Source organism: Salvelinus alpinus, chromosome 22 (genome assembly GCF_045679555.1).
Source record: "Salvelinus alpinus chromosome 22, SLU_Salpinus.1, whole genome shotgun sequence".
NCBI classification, from domain to species: domain Eukaryota; kingdom Metazoa; phylum Chordata; class Actinopteri; order Salmoniformes; family Salmonidae; genus Salvelinus; species Salvelinus alpinus.
Window position 1 is genome coordinate 27209438 of NC_092107.1, and position 19429 is coordinate 27228866.

A 19429-nucleotide genomic window follows, 5' to 3' on the forward strand; every position below is an offset into this window, starting at 1 on the left:
CATGCGTCAACAGGTGAATAAACGGTCCGTGCAATTCGGGATCCTTGGGACATACCCACCCCCCATTGAAGGTAGGGGTTAAAGTTAGGGTCTAGCTGTTATGGCCGTCACCCAAGGATTCCGGATGGCACTGACCGTGAAGAAAAACCCTGCTCTGCTGCGGTGTATTTTTGAGGGTTGCAGGTGTAGATGTCACGTGTTGGGGGGTAAAATAACGCTTCATAATAAATGTGAAAACATTTTCCTTAAAAGAATTGGCTTTAGCCAATAGTCTATGACTTACTTTCATAATTTGTTTTAGCCTTGGCGGTTTGAGGCCTCAACCTATGAGATAAACCATTACATTGCACGAGCGGTTGTTTAGGCCTAGTAAGAGTTTACAGCTCAACAATAGGTTGAAGACAGTTGACCATTTTACGCTCTATTCGTCCGGGTGAGAACTGGGTGAAGTTTGAGAGCACGTGAGTGAATAGGAGACCAGAGGCTGAGAGCCAAATTGTTGTTTTCTGACTGGGCGGTGCTCTCTCTCTGCCCCACCACTCGACTGACGTGCTGAACAAGGATGTCCGACAGCTGATCCGTTCAGTCACTCCATGGACTAGGCAGGGAAGTACCAAAGTTATCCAATAAACATACAAATGCGATGCAATTAACGAAGGACTCGGCGGAAAAGTAGGAGTTTACAGTTATATCCTAGGGGAAAAGCGCAGGATTCTGAATGATATGAGTTTGATGGTAAGGGATCATTTGGAGCTCCATGCACAAATCCCCAATTCTCTGCAGAATTTGGTTTCTACGTTGTGATACGCACTGTGTTCTGGTTCAGAGAGAGGATAGCCTACTCATGCTTTCTGCATGAAAACACCTGAATAAGGTAGCCTATCCGAGATGATCGATCTCTTTTATACCAAGTATTCAATATTTGCATTTAGCTGAACCATGTGCTCTCAACATTGATTGTGGGCTACCATTGACTGTCAATTGTAAAACTACTACAGGTTCCAATGGAGCACAGGAAGCAGAAGTTAATGAGTTCCTTCGTGGCTGTGTTCGAGATACGCAGAACTCGTCCAATACTTGTTCTACTAGTGCTGATGTTGGTAGGGTTGGAAGGGGTCGGCGGACTCCGGACGTGTAGGAGGAAAACGGTAATTATATATATTTATATTTTTTATTTAGGGGGTGTGTGCGCGCGCGCATTTGCATTCATTTATTGTGTTTGGTGTCGTTTTTAACAGAATAAATACGTGTTCTAAGTAGGCTACACTTATTATAAAAAAATCTGTTTTGATCCTAATGTATATTTGCGCATGTTTATTTTTTGATGAGTGATATATATAGCCATCTATACTAATGCATTGATCAGTGTTACAATAGCCTAGAACAGGGGGATAAATGGGGGGAAAGAAGATAAGAAAGGAAGGAGTGTTGGTGGTGAGGGGAGGGCTGGAGGAGTATGCTTCTGCTCACATGTGGGTGACAGATATTTTAGCGTAGATAGATGGAGAGGGACTGTCAAGGGATGATAGAAGAGGAGGATTCCACATCTGTGTAGGATTAAGTTGTGATTCGGTTCCTTTTTGCACTTGTGCCACGTGTGTTTTCCTAGAGGAGGCCAGACATGCTCCCTTTGCCAGGAAGCCTGAAAAATGCAATGACTTGACTTTCATTTATTCCTTTTTAACTCCTAGTGGAAGAAATAGTGGGGAAAAAGTGGAGAAATAGAATGAACAACTCTAACTAACTATTTTGAGTTGAAATCCTCTCCCAGTTGCAGATTGCACATTTTGCCATCATTGAAGTGATTTTAGTCCTGTCTTGTTTCACAGGCTACTGCTAATTTGTTCTTTGTTTCGGGCGCTGTACCATTCTCTACTGCAACATACGGACTGTGCAAAGCTTCTCTCTCTCTCTCCTACACACACATACACTGTTTTCACCTGTTCATGGTCATGTCATGCTCTTCTTGTCACCTCTATTAATCTCTCTCTCTCTCTCATTTCAATTCAAAGGGCATTATTGGCATGGGAAACATATGGCAACATTGCAAAAGCAAGTGAAATAGATCAAAAACAAAAGTGAAGTAAACAAATAATCTCTCTTTCTCTCTCTCTCAGGAAGCTGGTGGACTGTCTGTGGAGTCTCTGAGCTCTTTGAAGCATCATCCCGTGACGGGAGCGGCACTGAGCCGCTCCAGACGCTACGCCATCAACCCACTGGGCCACAAGTGGAAGCATTTCAACCTCACCTACAAGTGAGACCCTGAATCCCAATTCAGACCCTTGTCCCTATCCCCTAGGAACTTTTGGAGATCTGAGAGGATTGGATATACAGTGCTTCAAAGGGTATTCACACCCAATGTTCCCTCCATTTTTTTCATCACAGCAACTTTCAGGTCTGCTTGAGAGCAAACTTGAACGTTGTGAACATTCTGTGCAACTTCCAGCGCGCATTTACTGTGAACACTGAAGCTGTACCCGCTTTAAGTTACCGTTTCAGACAGTGGTCAAGTAGGCTACTGTAGCTATTTGATCATAATGTAAGCCTAACAGAGTTCCCTACCATCAAAAACAATGGAGAAAATGCATCCCATAACATTTTAACATGGACATGTCTGTTCTATCATTCAGCCTACAGTAGCAGCCAATGTGTGGTGTTCAATGTGGGCCTACAGTCCATGACACGTTTGAAAAAAACATGCAGGGCTTGACATTAACCTGTTTATCCACGTGTCCTTCAGACAAGGAGGTGACTGAAAATGTTGTTTGCCTTCGGAAACTATTCAGACCCCTTGACGTTACAGACTTATTCTAAAATGGATTAAATAAATAAAAAATCCTCAGAAATCTACACACAATACCCCATAATGACAAAGCGAATTTATAAAAAACAGAAATACCTTATTTACATTAGTATTCAGACCCTTTGCTATGAGACTCAAAATTGAGCTCAGGTGCATCCTGATTCCATTGATCATCCTTGAGCTGTTACTACAACTTGATTGGAGTCCACATGTGGTAAATTAAATTGATTGGACATGATTTGGACAGGCATAGACCTGTCTATATGGTTGACCAGTGCATGTCAGAGCAAAAACCAAGCCATGAGGTTGAAGGAATTGTCCGTAGAGCTCCGAGACAGGATTGTGTAGAGGCACAGATCTGGGAAGGGTACCAAAACATTTCTGCATCATTGGAGGTCCCCAAAGACACAGTGGCCACCATCATTCTTAAATGGAAGAAGTTTGTAACCACCAAGACTCTTCCTAGAGCTGGCCGCCCAGCCAATCGGAGGAGAATGGCCTTGGTCAGAGAGGTGACCAAGAATCTGATGGTCACTCTGACAGAGCTCTAGAATTACTCTGTGGAGATGGGAGAACCTTCCAGAAGGACAACCATCTCTGCAGCACTCCACAAATCAGGCCTTTATGGTAGAGTGGCCAGACGGAAGCCACTCCTCAGTAAAAGGCACATGACAGCCCGCTTGAAGTTTGCCAAAAGGCCCCTAAAGACTCTCAGACCATGAGAAACAAGATTCTCTGGTCTGATGAAACCAAGAACTATTTTGTCTGGAGGAAACCTGGCATCATGCTTCACCGTAGGGTGAAGGGGATGTGGGGATGTTTTTCAGCAGCAGGTCCTGGCAGACTAGTCAGGATTGAGGCATAGATGAACGGAGCAAAGTGCAGAGAGATCCTTGATGAAAATCTGCTCCAGAGCACCCAGGACCTCAGACTGGGGCGAAGGTTCACCTTGCAACAGGACAACAACCCAAAATACACAACCAAGACAACGCAGGAGTGGCTTTGGGACAAGTCTCTGAATGTCCTTGAGTGGCTCAGCCAGAGCCTGGACTTGAACCCGAGAGAACATCTCTAGAGAGACCTGAAAATAGCTGTGCAGCAACGCACCCCATCCAACCTGACAGAGCTTGAGAGGATTTGAGGAGAAGAATGGGTAAAACTCCCCAAATGGAGGTGTGCCAAGCTTGTAGCGTCATACCCAATGAAACTCGAGGCTGTAATCCCTGCCAAAGGTGCTTCAACAAAGTACTGAGTAAAGGGTCAGAATACTTATGTCAATGTGTTACTTCCGGCGCCGAAAAGAGATGGCTGCCTCGCTTCGTGTTCCTTGGAAAATATGCAGTATTTTGTTTTTTTACGTGTTATTTCTTACATCGGTACCCCGGGTAATCTTAGGTTTCATTACATACAGTCGGGAGGAACTACTGAACATACGATTAACGTCAACTCATCATCGTTCCTACCAGGAATATGACTTTCCCGAAACGGATCCAGTGTTTTGCCTTCCACACAATACAATGGATCTGATCCCAGCCGGCGACCCTGTGCGACGCCGAAAAAGGGGAAAACGTGGCGGTCTCGTGGTCAGGCTTCGGAGACGGGCACATCGCGCTCCACTCCCTAGCATACTACTCGCCAATGTCCAGTCTCTTGACAATAAGGTTGATGAAATCCGAGCACGGGTAGCATTCCAGAGAGACATCAGGGATTGCAACGTGCTCTGCTTCACGGAAACATGGCTAACTCAAGGGACGCTAACGGAGTCGGTGCAGCCAGCTGGTTTCTTCATGCATCGCGCCGACAGAAACAAACATCTTTCCGGTAAGAAGAGGGGCGGGGGGGTATGCCTTATGATTAACGAGAAGTGGTGTGATCATCATAACAACACACAAGAACTCAAGTCGTTCTGTTCACCTGATCTAGAACTCCTCACAATCAAATGTCGACCGCATTATCTACCAAGGGAATTCTCGTCAATCATAATCACAGCCGTATACATTCCCCCCCAAGCAGACACATCGATGGCCCTGAACGAACTTTATCTGACTCTTTGTAAACTGGAAACCACACACCCTGAGGCTGCATTCATCGTAGCTGGGGATTTTAACAAGGCTAATCTAAAAACAAAACTCCCTAAATTCTATCAGCATATCGATTGTGCTACCAGGGCTGGAAAAACACTAGACCATTGTTATACTAATTTCCGCGACGCTTATAAGGCCCTCCCCCGCCCCCCTTTCGGAAAAGCTGACCACGACTCCATTTTGTTGATTCCAGCCTACAAACAAAAACTCAAACAACAAGCTCCCGCGCTCAGGTCTGTTCAACGCTGGTCCGACCAATCTGAATCCACGCTTCAAGACTGCTTCGATCACGCGGATTGGAATATGTTCCGCATCGCGTCCAACAACAATATTGACGAATATGCTGATTCGGTGAGCGAGTTCATTAGGAAGTGCATTGACGATGTCGTACCCACAGCAACGATAAAAACATTCCCAAACCAGAAACCGTGGATTGACGGCAGCATTCGCGTGAAACTGAAAGCGCGAACCACTGCTTTTAACCAGGGCAAGGTGACCGGAAGCATGACCGAATACAAACAGTGTAGCTATTCTCTCCGCAAGGCAATCAAACAGGCTAAGTCTCAGTACAGAGACAAAATCGAGTCGAAATTCAACAGCTCAGACACAAGAGGTATGTGGCAGGGTCTACAGTCAATCACGGATTACAAAAAGAAAACCAGCCCCGTCGAGGACCAGGATGTCTTGCTCCCAGACAGGCTAAACAACTTTTTTGCCCGCTTTGAGGACAATACAGTGCCACTGACACGGCCCCCTACCAAAACCTGCGGGCTCTCCTTCACTGCAGCCGAGGTGAGTAAAACATTTAAACGTGTTAACCCTCGCAAGGCTGCAGGCCCAGACGGCATTCCCAGCCGCGTCCTCAGAGCATGCGCAGACCAGCTGGCTGGTGTGTTTACGGACATATTCAATCAATCCTTATCCCAGTCTGCTGTTCCCACATGCTTCAAGAGGGCCACCATTGTTCCTGTTCCCAAGAAAGCTAAGGTAACTGAGCTAAACGACTACCGCCCCGTAGCACTCACTTCCGTCATCATGAAGTGCTTTGAGAGACTAGTCAAGGACCATATCACCTCCACCCTACCGGACACCCTAGACCCACTCCAATTTGCTTACCGACCCAATAGGTCCACAGACGACGCAATCGCAACCACACTGCACACTGCCCTAACCCATCTGGACAAGAGGAATACCCATGTGAGAATGCTGTTCATCGATTACAGCTCAGCATTTAACACCATAGTACCCTCCAAACTCGTCATCAAGCTCGAGACCCTGGGTCTCGACCCCGCCCTGTGCAACTGGGTCCTGGACTTCCTGACGGGCCGCCCCCAGGTGGTGAGGGTAGGTAACAACATCTCCACCCCGCTGATCCTCAACACTGGGGCCCCACAAGGGTGCGTTCTGAGCCCTCTCCTGTACTCCCTGTTCACCCACGACTGCGTGGCCATGCACGCCTCCAACTCAATCATCAAGTTTGCGGATGACACTACAGTGGTAGGCTTGATCACCAACAACGACGAGACGGCCTACAGGGAGGAGGTGAGGGCCCTCGGAGTGTGGTGTCAGGAAAATAACCTCATACTCAACGTCAACAAAACAAAGGAGATGATTGTGGACTTCAGGAAACAGCAGAGGGAGCACCCCCCTATCCACATCGACGGGTCAGTAGTGGAGAAGGTGGAAAGTTTTAAGTTCCTCGGTGTACACATCACGGACAAACTGAACTGGTCCACCCACACAGACAGCGTTGTGAAGAAGGCGCAGCAGCGCCTCTTCAACCTCAGGAGGCTGAAGAAATTCGGCTTGTCACCAAAAGCACTCACAAACTTCTACAGATGCACAATCGAGAGCATCCTGTCGGGCTGTATCACCGCCTGGTACGGCAACTGCTCCGCCCACAACCGTAAGGCTCTCCAGAGGGTAGTGAGGTCTGCAGAACGCATCACCAGGGGCAAACTACCTGCCCTCCAGGACACCTACACCACCCGATGTCACAGGAAGGCCATAAAGATCATCAAGGACAACAACCACCCAAGCCACTGCCTGTTCACCCCGCTATCATCCAGAAGGCGAGGTCAGTACAGGTGCATCAAAGCAGGGACCGAGAGACTGAAAAACAGCTTCTATCTCAAGGCCATCAGACTGTTAAACAGCCACCACTAACATTTAGCGGCCGCTGCCAACATACTGACCCAACTCCAGCCACTTTAAAAATGGGAATTGATGGAAATTATGTAAAAATGTACCACTAGCCACTTTAAGCAATGCCACTTAATACAATGTTTACATACCCTACATTACCCATCTCATATGTATATATACTGTACTCTATATCATCTACTGCATCTTGCCATCTTTATGCAATACATGTACCACTAGCCACTTTAAACTATGCCACTTATGTTTACATACCCTACAGTACTCATCTCATATGTATATACCGTACTCTATACCATCTACTGCATCTGCCATGCCGTTCTGTACCACCACTCATTCATATATCTTTATGTACATATTCTTTATCCCTTTACACTTGTGTGTGTGTGTAAGGTAGTAGTGTGGAATTGTTAGGTTAGATTACTGTTGGTTATTACTGCATTGTCGGAACTAGAAGCACAAGCATTTCGCTACACTCGCATTAACATCTGCTAACCATGTGTATGTGACTAATAAAATTTGATTTATTTGATTTGATTTGATTTTATTTGATTTATTTTCAGTTTTGTATTTTTTTATACTTTCGCAAAAATAATGTAACAAATGTGGAAAAAGTCAAGGGGTCTGAATACTTTCTGAATGCACTGTATAGTGTATCTATAACTGAGCATTTACTCACGACCACTCATGCTGTAAACAGTCCAGTTTAAAGAGAATGGCACAGATCCATATATGGCACTGGTCTATCTGCAGCTCTGATTGGTGCTGAATCGTACTCTGATGCGTTCTGCTTCCAACAAAATCTCTTGCATAGTTAACTTTGCATACTAAGTCTTGCGTAGTTCATTTTGTTTCAGTATGTTGCGTTGAAAGTGACTAATATTGCGTTGATTTGATCACAATTCCCACAGTAAAGGGAAACGTTAACTAAGGGGAAAAACTGTAGAAAGTTAAGTGAAGTTCAATCCCGTCCTTCTCTGCGTAGGCTGATGGTTCTTCTGCTTGGAAGTGTCGGATCAGCTGCACGCCCATGCGCAGTTTAAAGGGAACATTGTTCACTCCCCTTGTCTTTTTCATATTTTTTTGTTACAGCCTGAAATTATAATAAATGAAATTGAGATTTTTGGTCTCTGGCGTAACACACAATACCCCATAATGTCAAGTTGGGATTATGTTTTTAGAATTGTGTTATAAATGAATTAAAATTGAAAAGCTGTAATGTCTTGAGTCAATTCAAACCCTTTGCTTATGGCAAGCCTAAATCATTTCAGGAGTAAACATTTGCTTAACAAGTCACATAATAAGTTGCATGGACTCACTCTGTGTGCAATAATAGTGTTTAACATGATTTTTTAAATGACACATAATTTCTGTACCCCACACATACAATTATCTGTAAGCTCCCTCAGTCAAGCAGCGAATTTCAAACACAGATTCAACCACAAAGACCGGGGAGGTTTTCCATTGCCCCGCAAAGAAGGGCACCTACTGGTAGATTGGTCAAAATAAAAAAGCAGACATTGAATATCCCTTTCAACATAATGAGGTTGGTGTATAAATACACCTAGTCAATACAAAGATACAGGCGTCCTTCCTAACTCTGTTGCCGGAGAGGAAGGAAACCGTAATGCTAACATATATGACAAAAGGAAGCCTGTACAGAATAAAAATATTCCAAAACATGCATTCTGTTTGCAATAAGGCACTAAAGTAAAACTGCAAAAAATGGGCCGAATAAACTAACTACATGTCATGAATACAAAGCATTTATGTTTGGGGCAAATACAACACATCATTGAGTACTACTCTTAATTTTTTCAAGCATGGTGGTGCCTGCATCATGTTACGGATATGCTTGTCATTGGCAAGGACTAGGGAGTTCTTTAGGCAAAAAAAACCCGGAATAGAGCTAAGCACAGTCAAAATCCGAGCGGGAAACCTGGTTCAGTCTGCTTTCCAACAGACACTGGGAGACAAATTCCCCTTTCAGCAGGACAACAACCTAACACACAAGGCCAAATATACAATAATCAACAACCAACTTGACAGAGCTTGAAGAATTAAAAAAATAATAATGTGCAAATATTGTACAATCCAGGTGTGCAAAGCTCTTAGAGACTTACCCAGAAAGACTCACAGCTGTAATAGCTGCCAGAGGTGATTCTAACATGTATTGACTCAGGGGTGTGAATGCTTATGTAAATGTGATATATCTGTATTTAAAAAAACATGTTTTTACTTGGTTAATATGTGTAGATGAGTGAGAACAAAAATACAATCCATTTTGAATTCAGGCTGTAACACAACAAAATATGGAATAAGTCAAGGGGTATGAATACTTTCTTATGGCACTGTAGATAAGGAATATAGCAGCAATTCCACCTAACCTATCAGTGGGCAAGGTTCCACCATATTACTGACACCTATCCAATCCTCTCACATGTAGTGTCGAGGGGGAAGGGACTAGGGTTGACCTGGGATTCAGGGAGTGAGAGAGGAAGACGCCAATGGGAAAGAGATGGAAGAGACTGGGAGGTCGGCTTCTGAGTACTGTTTTGAGAATTAGAGCTTCAGAGAATGTTGGGGGATGGCCCACTGGCCAGATATACAAATATTATTTCTGTAATCAAAATTGATAGCGTACAGTTATGAATACAACTATTATTCCCTGAAGGGAAATCAACAACCTTTCATATTCCCCTGAAAACTGAAATCACGCCCAACTGGCCAATGGATGCCAAGCCTGCCCTTGGAAACCACGCCTTCCTGTCTATAATACCAGGGCATTCATTTCTTCAATTCAGTAACGCTTTTCAGCGAGCCCAAATCCCCTGGGCAAAATATGTTATACCTCATTAACTGAACAGTAGTTATTTTCATACATTCCCTTTCAGTTGGTCACTTGGTATAACATGCTATGGGGACATACAATCAAACCCCAAGCTGGCTCATTGGGTACCAAACTAGGAGACGGATGGCAGCCCAAGCATACACACGTTCTACCGGTCAAAAAAGGGTCTACAGAAGCCACTTTTCCCCCCTAATACTTACCCGAGAAGCCTGAACTGTCAGAGCCTCATGAAGCCTGAACTGTCAGAGCCCCATATAGGGAACCAGAATCTGCTGCAACTTGACACGCTGCCACTGCAGCCCAAGTCCATAGACCCCATGGTTCCAAGAACAATACTTACCTTGTGAGCCTGAAATGTCAGAACTTGTACAAGGAACCGTAAGTCCAAAACAACAGAACACCTGTCGTGACATGGTAAAGCGCACCCTCGTGCTGCATAGCATCAACCAGAGTCAATGAGTCACTGCAAGGTTACTGTGGTAACCTTGATAATGCACACTTTACGCGCTGCCGCACCCCAAGGCAGCCCATGGCTCAAACCACAGGGAATTGTGGTAAACCGGATAAATGTGCAACCTGTACGCTGCCAACACCCACTCCTGGACCCAACCTTAAGAACACTATGAGCCACACGAGGAGAAGTTACATCCAAGTGTTATAATCTCACAAGGGTATGTCGGGAACCATAACTCGCTGAAGCACAGATATCACCAATCATCATGCCCCTGAACAATGACCAAGCAGCCGCCACACCCCTAGTGGAGTGAGCATGCAAACCTATAGGCAACCCTTGTCCTTGTCAAAAGTGAGGGACCTGTAAGACATAGGCACAACCTTCGGAGCAAAAGCTGCATTAGGACGTTACATCACTTTGGAATCGGCAGGTGCGGACTCCAAACAGGAGTGTGTGGAGATCCCCAACATGCTAGGCCGATGCCAAGGCCACGAGCAGGGCAGTCTTGTAGGTAAGGAGTTTCAGGTCCACAGACTCTAATGGTTCAAACGGAGACTCACGCTGAGCGTCCAGGACCAAGGCCCGGTCCCTGGTCGGCGCCATGAGTCGACACGCCTTTTAGGAACCACACCACCGGAGGATGAGTCCCCGGGGTGGAGCTGTCCATCCCTACATGACACCTACCATATAAACCTTCAATGTGGAAAAAGAAAGGCCCTGCTCAAAAAGCTCCTGCAAGAACATCAAAATGTCTACCAAAGAGCTCCGAAATGGAGAAACTCCTTTAACCATCCCTAATGTATACAACCCTCTTGTAGAGGACGCACGCGCTGACTGTATAGTCGTAATCACGTTCGATGGTAAACCCCTAGCCTTCAAATTCAACCTTTCAGAGGCCAAACCCGCAAATCCCATATCTGCGGTTGTGGTTGCCAAACTCCCGTGCGCCTGGGACAATAGATCCCAATGACACAGAACCCAACACGGGTCCCCACCCAACAGGCGGATGATCTCCGGGAACCAGGGTTGTCTGGGCCAACAGGGAGCCGCCAGAATCAACAACTGACCCTCCTGACGGTCCCTCTCCACGGTGGCCTGAATCAGGTCCACCGGAGGAAATGCACAGAGCAGGATCCTAGGCCACTGATGCGCCAAAGCATCTGTTCCCAACGGAGTGCCCAGATCCCTCATTGAGAAGAACAGATGACAACATGTGTTTTCTCACGAAGCGTAAAGATCTACGTAGGCCCTGTCGAACCGGTTCCATATCTGGGCAACCATCGAGGGGTGCAATAGGACCCCCCCCCCCCTCCCCCCCTGGAAAGTAGATCCGCACCCAAGTTGATAGATCCAGGAAGATACATTGCCCTGAGTGACAGGAAATGCGCACTGCTCCATACGAGCAAATAACGGGCCAGGTTTAGGAGAGAGCGAGACCCCCCCTGTCTGTTGATGTACGCCACCGCCCTCCTGTTTGTCGGACCTTACCATCACATACTGGCCTTCCAACATTGGAAGGAAACGCCTCAGCACCAGCGAAACAGTCAGTAGCTGTAGGTAATTGATATGCAACTCCCTTTACGCTGTTGACCAAATCCCTCTTCGAGTAGCCCACACACAGTACTCCCCATCTCATAAAGGATGACTCTGTCATGATCACCCTGCGGGACACTACCCGGCCCATGAGAACCACCTGCAACAGAGATCCCGCGAAACAGACTCATCAACAGCACTGAAACAGACATATCAACAGAAGTACGAGAGACACAATAGCTATCATAAAAGAACTGTACCAGACAGAGCTGGAATGCGAACCTACTTTGTTGGGCCCAAAACGCATGATTCAGAACTGAGTCCAGGATTTGAATGTGCTGAGTCAAACCACTTTTCCTGTGATTCACTCTGAACCCCAGAGACTGAATATGGGAAAACAGCGTGGCAGTATGGAGCTCCACCTGTTCCCTTGACTCCACTACGACCAGCTAATCATCCAGATAGGCCAATACTCTGATCCCCTGGCACAGCATCATAGAAGAAGTGCGGGGAGAAAGTCCAAAAGGCAGGACCAGAAATTCATAGGCTACACCCTCGACATGAAACCTACGGAACTTTCTGTGGGGAAGATGTATAGCCACATGAAAGTACGTATCCTTCAGATCTATGGACATGAACCAATCACAGGGATGCGCCGACTGCAATAGCCAGCAAAGTGTGAGCATTTTGAACTTGCAAACCCTCAGGTGCAAAACCAACTAATGCCAAGTGTGCAAAGCTGTCATCAAGGCGAAGGGTGGCTACTTTGAAGAATTTCAAATATAAAATATATTTTGATTTGTTACATTTTTGGGGGGTTACTACATGATTCCATATGTGTTATTTCATTGTTTTGATGTCTTCACTATTATTCTACAATGTAGAAAATAGTAAAAATAAAGAACAACCCTGGAATGAGTAGGTGTGTCCAAACTTTTGACTGGTACTGTGTTTTATAATTTTTCTTTCATGTTTGTTTTCATATCCACCACCCTTAACAACCGTGTGTCTGAATGTGGGGAATGAACTTTTTTTATTATGCCCACATCTGGACGATGCTGTACTCTTGATACCCCTGAACGCAGAGAAACCTTGGGTAGAAACACTGTGCTTTCGTGGTACCGCCATTCTGATACCCAGCTGTGACGACCCTCCCACTCTGTCTACCGTTTTCTCTCTCTTTGCTCTTGTTTCCTTATTAGGATGCCGGTGGGCGGAGTTGGGAGGGTCGTCAGCTACATGGGAAACACCTGGGCCCACTCTCCCAGGATAAATACACCACTTCCCCATTCATGGAGGGGACTCTCTCCATGTAGACACCTTGATAGATTCGGTTATGTTTCATGGTGCTTTTTGGTTGTTTGTTTTAGCATCTTTCAACACCCTGCATTATCACATTCATGCATGCAAGACATTCACTTACACTACTGATTACTGATTACACACACCATTGTATATTATACCTAGTTTCTTTATCTAATAAATATATTTTGTTACTCCTTATCTCCACGTGGTCTCCCTTTTGTTACGGGCTCTGAGCCGGTTCGTGACACAGCCAACACCGGGTTTGGGGTCTTCGGCAACCAGTAACTTGCCCCCATTGACCAAGCCACTTGGAAGCACTGTTGCCATTAGTAAATGTGGAGGAGGGCTCCGAAAACATGCCCCTCCCCGGCCTCCAGCTAGGGTAGCGAGGTCTGCTCATTCCCCCACGGCGCGGAAGAATCAGCTTTCACCCCACTCTCCTTCGACCTAGCACAGCGTCTGTGCCAAGGCTTCCGCTGCTTCCCAGAAACACCAATACGGTCAAAAACCAACCTCAACGCCAGCCTCTGGCCTGGACTCTTTCCTTCACGCTTCTGGAACTGCAAAGCTGCCCCCACGAAGGATCTTTCGTGGAAAAAGGACCTGTAGAGCTGGGTCCTGTTTTTGTTTCTCCTCGAAACAGGCCTGTAAGGACTCCATAGCAGAGCCAAACAACCTTGTTGGCGAAACTGCCTCATCCAAATACAGCCGCCTGTCCCTTTCAAGAACCACACCCTCAGCCTGGTATACTTTGTCCAACTGTTCCGCCTAGAACCGGGACTGTTTATTCAGAAGCACCGATTAGCCTCCTTGTTAGCCTCTGGAGCTAAGTAACTCGGCAGCTTTCCATCCATCGGTGGTGTGCAAATGAGCCCCGCCTCCTCCATACTCTACATTCATGAACTCACCTTAACCTGGTAGAACCAGCCTGGCTGAATGAGGGGAATCGCAGGTCGCCTTTAGCTCATCAGCGACGGAGCTGAATCTCATAGTCTGTGTGTGCTTGAAAAGTTTGTCATTTGCGTTAGTCTTCCTTCAGGCGGGCTGAAGAGAGAAGAATTGAGGAAATGGATGTGAGCCCCGGTATTATAGCCAGGAAGGCAGGACTTTTGGGGGTTGGTTCGGCATCCATTGGCCCGTTGGGCGATTTCAATTTTTTCAGGTGAATATGGTTGGTCATTGACTCCCCATAATGTTATACTGAGTGACTGACTGAAAGGGAACAGCACTATGTTTTTGGGAATCCAAGTTAGTCGCATTGTCTGTCACTTTCCTGTCTGTCTTTCTGTTCACAGCTGTATGTCTGTCTGTCTATGTTTGTCTGTTTGTCTGCGTGTCCGTTCACATCTGTCAGGATCGTGAAGTTTCCCAACACGCTGAACAAAGATGACACCCGCCAGGCCATCAGCATTGCGTTCTCCAAGTGGAGCGACGTGTCCCCTCTCTACTTCGCCGAAATCAAAAACCCCAACAAGAGTGCTGACATTATCATCGGTGAGACCACATAATTCATTAGAACCACATTGTATCACTATGGGTGAGACCTTAAGATAAGGGTGTGTGTGAGTATCTCAATATTTGTTAAGTCTTTTATACCCTGTTGTGTCTCTAGCATGATTAAATGAGATGGCATGCTATTTTATCAAATCGATTACCTAACATTACATAACGTGATTTGAATTAAACCATGCAACAATTAACTTGTTAATAACCTGGGGAACCACAGAAGTGTTTATAGAGCTGCTGTCTTCCCGAATAAACTCTTAAAGATCTGAAGGTCTTTTATATCAATAGCAGTCAATTATTAATCGGCACCTTATTCAGTCTCATCTGAACGTCGTAAAATTCTTGGTTATCTGCACGAACCCTGGCTAACAAGTTGAATCAGCAATACAAAAATTGGCTTAAATATTTATTTACTAAATACCTAAATAATCACACAGAATTACATATACACAGGATAGATCATACATTGATTACTAATCATGTCATAAAAGAAAAAGTCCCTAGCGGATGAAACCGATATGATGGCTGGTTACACAAAGAAAGTGTTTGAATGAAAGAGCGGGAAGACTGAGGGACAAAGGGGATTGGGTCTATATCGGACCTTGAGAAGCTATGCTACCGTAAATACAGAATTTACATTTACATTTAAGTCATTTAGCAGACGCTCTTATCCAGAGCGACTTACAAATTGGTGCATTCACCTTATGATATCCAGTGGAACAACCACTTTACAATAGTGCATCTAACTCTTTTAAGGGGGGGGGGGGGTTAGAAGGATTACTTTATCCTATCCTAGGTATTCCTTAAAGAGGTGGGGTTTCAGGTGTCTCCGGAAGGTGGTGATTGACTCCGCTGACCTGGCGTCGTGAGGGAGTTTGTTCCACCATTGGGGTGCCAGAGCAGCGAACAGTTTTGACTGGGCTGAGCGGGAACTGTACTTCCTCAGAGGTAGGGAGGAGGCGAGCAGGCCAGAGGTGGATGAACGCAGTGCCCTTGTTTGGGTGTAGGGCCTGATCAGAGCCTGAAGGTACGGAGGTGCCGTTCCCCTCACAGCTCCGTAGGCAAGCACCATGGTCTTGTAGCGGATGCGAGCTTCAACTGGAAGCCAGTGGAGAGAGCGGAGGAGCGGGGTGACGTGAGAGAACTTGGGAAAGTTGAACACCAGACGGGCTGCGGCGTTCTGGATGAGTTGTAGGGGTTTAATGGCACAGGCAGGGAGCCCAGCCAACAGCGAGTTGCAGTAATCCAGACGGGAGATGACAAGTGCCTGGATTAGGACCTGCGCCGCTTCCTGCGTGAGGCAGGGTCGTACTCTGCGAATGTTGTAGAGCATGAACCTACAGGAACGGGTCACCGCCTTGATGTTAGTTGAGAACGACAGGGTGTTGTCCAGGATCACGCCAAGGTTCTTAGCACTCTGGGAGGAGGACACAATGGAGTTGTCAACCGTGATGGCGAGATCATGGAACGGGCAGTCCTTCCCCGGGAGGAAGAGCAGCTCCGTCTTGCCGAGGTTCAGCTTGAGGTGGTGATCCGTCATCCACACTGATATGTCTGCCAGACATGCAGAGATGCGATTCACCACCTGGTTATCAGAGGGGGGAAAGGAGAAGATTAATTGTGTGTCGTCTGCATAGCAATGATAGGAGAGACCATGTGAGGATATGACAGAGCCAAGTGACTTGGTGTATAGCGAGAATAGGAGAGGGCCTAGAACAGAGCCCTGGGGGACACCAGTGGTGAGAGCACGTGGTGCGGAGACAGATTCTCGCCACGCCACCTGGTAGGAGCGACCTGTCAGGTAGGACGCAATCCAAGCGTGGGCCGCGCCGGAGATGCCCAGCTCGGAGAGGGTGGAGAGGAGGATCTGATGGTTCACAGTATCAAAGGCAGCCGATAGGTCTAGAAGGATGAGAGCAGAGGAGAGAGAGTTAGCTTTAGCAGTGCGGAGCGCCTCCGTGACACAGAGAAGAGCAGTCTCAGTTGAATGACTAGTCTTGAAACCTGACTGATTTGGATCAAGAAGGTCATTCTGAGAGAGATAGCAGGAGAGCTGGCCAAGGACGGCACGTTCAAGAGTTTTGGAGAGAAAAGAAAGAAGGGATACTGGTCTGTAGTTGTTGACATCGGAGGGATCGAGTGTAGGTTTTTTCAGAAGGGGTGCAACTCTCGCTCTCTTGAAGATGGAAGGGACGTAGCCAGCGGTCAAGGATGAGTTGATGAGCGAGGTGAGGTAAGGGAGAAGGTCTCCGGAAATGGTCTGGAGAAGAGAGGAGGGGATAGGGTCAAGCGGGCAGGTTGTTGGGCGGCCGGCCGTCACAAGACGCGAGATTTCATCTGGAGAGAGAGGGGAGAAAGAGGTCAAAGCACAGGGTAGGGCAGTGTGAGCAGAACCAGCGGTGTCGTTTGACTTAGCAAACGAGGATCGGATGTCGTCGACCTTCTTTTCAAAATGGTTGACGAAGTCATCAGCAGAGAGGGAGGAGGGGGGAGGAGGGGGAGGAGGATTCAGGAGGGAGGAGAAGGTGGCAAAGAGCTTCCTAGGGTTAGAGGCAGATGCTTGGAATTTAGAGTGGTAGAAATTGGCTTTAGCAGCAGAGACAGAAGAGGAGAATGTAGAGAGGAGGGAGTGAAAGGATGCCAGGTCCGCAGGGAGGCGAGTTTTCCTCCATTTCCGCTCGGCTGCCCGGAGCCCTGTTCTGTAGAATCTTATGCATTCTAATAACCGCCCATTCGGAAAAGGAAAATGCAAGATATATATTTACTCTGAGCTGCGTTTTGATAGATGGGTCGAAGAAGAAAGACTGGTTTGCCCAGCAGAGATTGTTCTTTGAAGAATCTTTCTGGTTGTAGTGTTGTAGAGCGGATATGCTAAAGAACCCTGTCGTTCTTCTGAGATTGTCTGTCCTTTCCTAGGCCATGTACGTTTACAGCTGCAGCTGATAACTCGACGTCTAGGGGGTATCACTTCTTCTTTAGTGAATAATCATTCAAAGTTCATACCAAGTTGCCATAATCAGCTTGCGCTGTATTCTGGCTGGTCTAGTCGAAATTCACCATTCCAGCGTGGTGATCGTCACCTCCACATTGAAATTCACCCGTTTAAACGTTAGGACAGCAGTCCTAACATTTCTGGAACTAAATGTTAATTTCGTTAGGTTGTAGGTGAAATTAGCCCTTTTAAACGTCTGGACACCAGTCCTCACATCATCGGGAACTGAGGTTGACTTCCGTCAACGGGCTTTTGTACCGGGGGAGAGAAGGGTGTGTTTCATAGTTCTCAACCAATGTCTGTTCACTTGGGTGTGGCCACTGAATGAGCATAAGTTTACTTATGAAGATAATTCTCTCATTTAGAAGTTTAAATCACATTTCGTCTTCTCACAAATAGTTCCATATTTAAACATTTAAAGTGCACATCAGTTCCATGTGAATATAACTAGAATGTGTAGACTTTCCAAGATACAATTTATGTCGTCCTATCATCAGATATAATGTCCCAGACAACAACTGATCTGACATTATATTCTTTAAGTACCAACAGACACTTTCAACTGGTTGAGAAAGAGAAATATTGTTCCATTCCCCAACCTTTTCATGTTACCATACGTTCTCTGTGGTAACACAGGGCTTTCCAAGAGTCCATTCTGTAGAGTGGAGAGAAAAGGGGGAAATGTATTTATGTGGGGTTCATAAACCTCACCCAACAGGGCAACGTCATGACAACCCCCTGCTTTGTTTGTTTGTTTGTTTGTGTGTGTACGCACGCGTGCGCACATGCTTCCAGGCTTCTACACGTGGAACCACACAGACTGCTGGTGGTCTCCATTGCATCCCTGTTTTGATGGACTTAACGGGGAGTTGGCCCATGCCTTCCTGCCCCCACGCGGGGAGATCCACTTTGACAATCATGAGTTCTGGATCCTGGGGAAGTCCCGCTTCAGCTGGAAACAAGGTGCAAATAATATCTACTTTCTGTCTGTCTGTGATCCGATTCTCTACCCTTCCCCCAAAAAGTGTACTCATTCACTTTCTCCCACCCATGGATTTCAAAGGAATCGATTGACGTCTGTGACATCATTTTAGACGTTTTTATCAGATATAATCTTGAAAGAAATCTCTTTACCTGGTTGTAACAGAGACCAGTTGGTTATAATCTGGTTGATGTATCCTCAACCAGAAAACCAGTTTACAACCAGAGAAGGACATCATTAAGTTGTCATTTGCCACATTTTTCCTGCTGGGTAGGAGCACTTAATATTGTGTGGTAGATGGGCGCGAAGAGTTTGCACTTTTGTGCCAACTCTGCTCGCCAGACGAGCTAAATTGAACATACTTCCGTTAGCCCCCTTGTCCTTTTTTTGGGGTGGAACATTTTATTTATTGGTTTTCACATTAAATAAATCTTTCATGTGACATTCAATAATTACATTTTACAAACACAGCAAATAATTATTGCACACAGTGAGTCCATGCAACTTTATCATCTGTGGCTTGCCATAACAAAAGGGTTGATTCAAGACATTTCAGCTTGACATTTTTTATTAATTTGTAAACCTTTCTAAAAACATAATTCCGCTATTGTGTGTAGATCAGTGACACATTCTCAATTTAATCCATTTTAAATTCATATATATACAGTGGGGAGAACAAGTATTTGATACACTGCCGATTTTGTAGGTTTTCCTACTTACAAAGCATGTAGAGGTCTGTAATTTTTATCATAGGTACAC

The 19429-nt window shown here is 46.0% G+C and overlaps 1 protein-coding gene across 2 annotated transcripts in view; it reads left to right on the top strand.

Annotated features, from left to right (window-relative positions):
- Positions 1 to 109: 109 nt before the first annotated feature.
- Positions 110 to 19429, top strand: part of LOC139549336 (matrix metalloproteinase-23-like) — a 26656-nt gene continuing 7336 nt past the window's right edge. The window contains exons 1-5 of one of the 2 annotated variants that reach the window (XM_071359730.1): positions 110 to 874; positions 999 to 1148; positions 2118 to 2254; positions 14545 to 14684; positions 18484 to 18651. In XM_071359730.1, the coding sequence (XP_071215831.1) occupies positions 1005 to 1148; positions 2118 to 2254; positions 14545 to 14684; positions 18484 to 18651 (589 nt within the window). In that variant the 5' untranslated portion in view covers positions 110 to 874; positions 999 to 1004. The remainder of the gene's footprint in view (positions 875 to 998; positions 1149 to 2117; positions 2255 to 14544; positions 14685 to 18483; positions 18652 to 19429) is intronic. The other variant, XM_071359729.1, reaches the window with a different exon arrangement.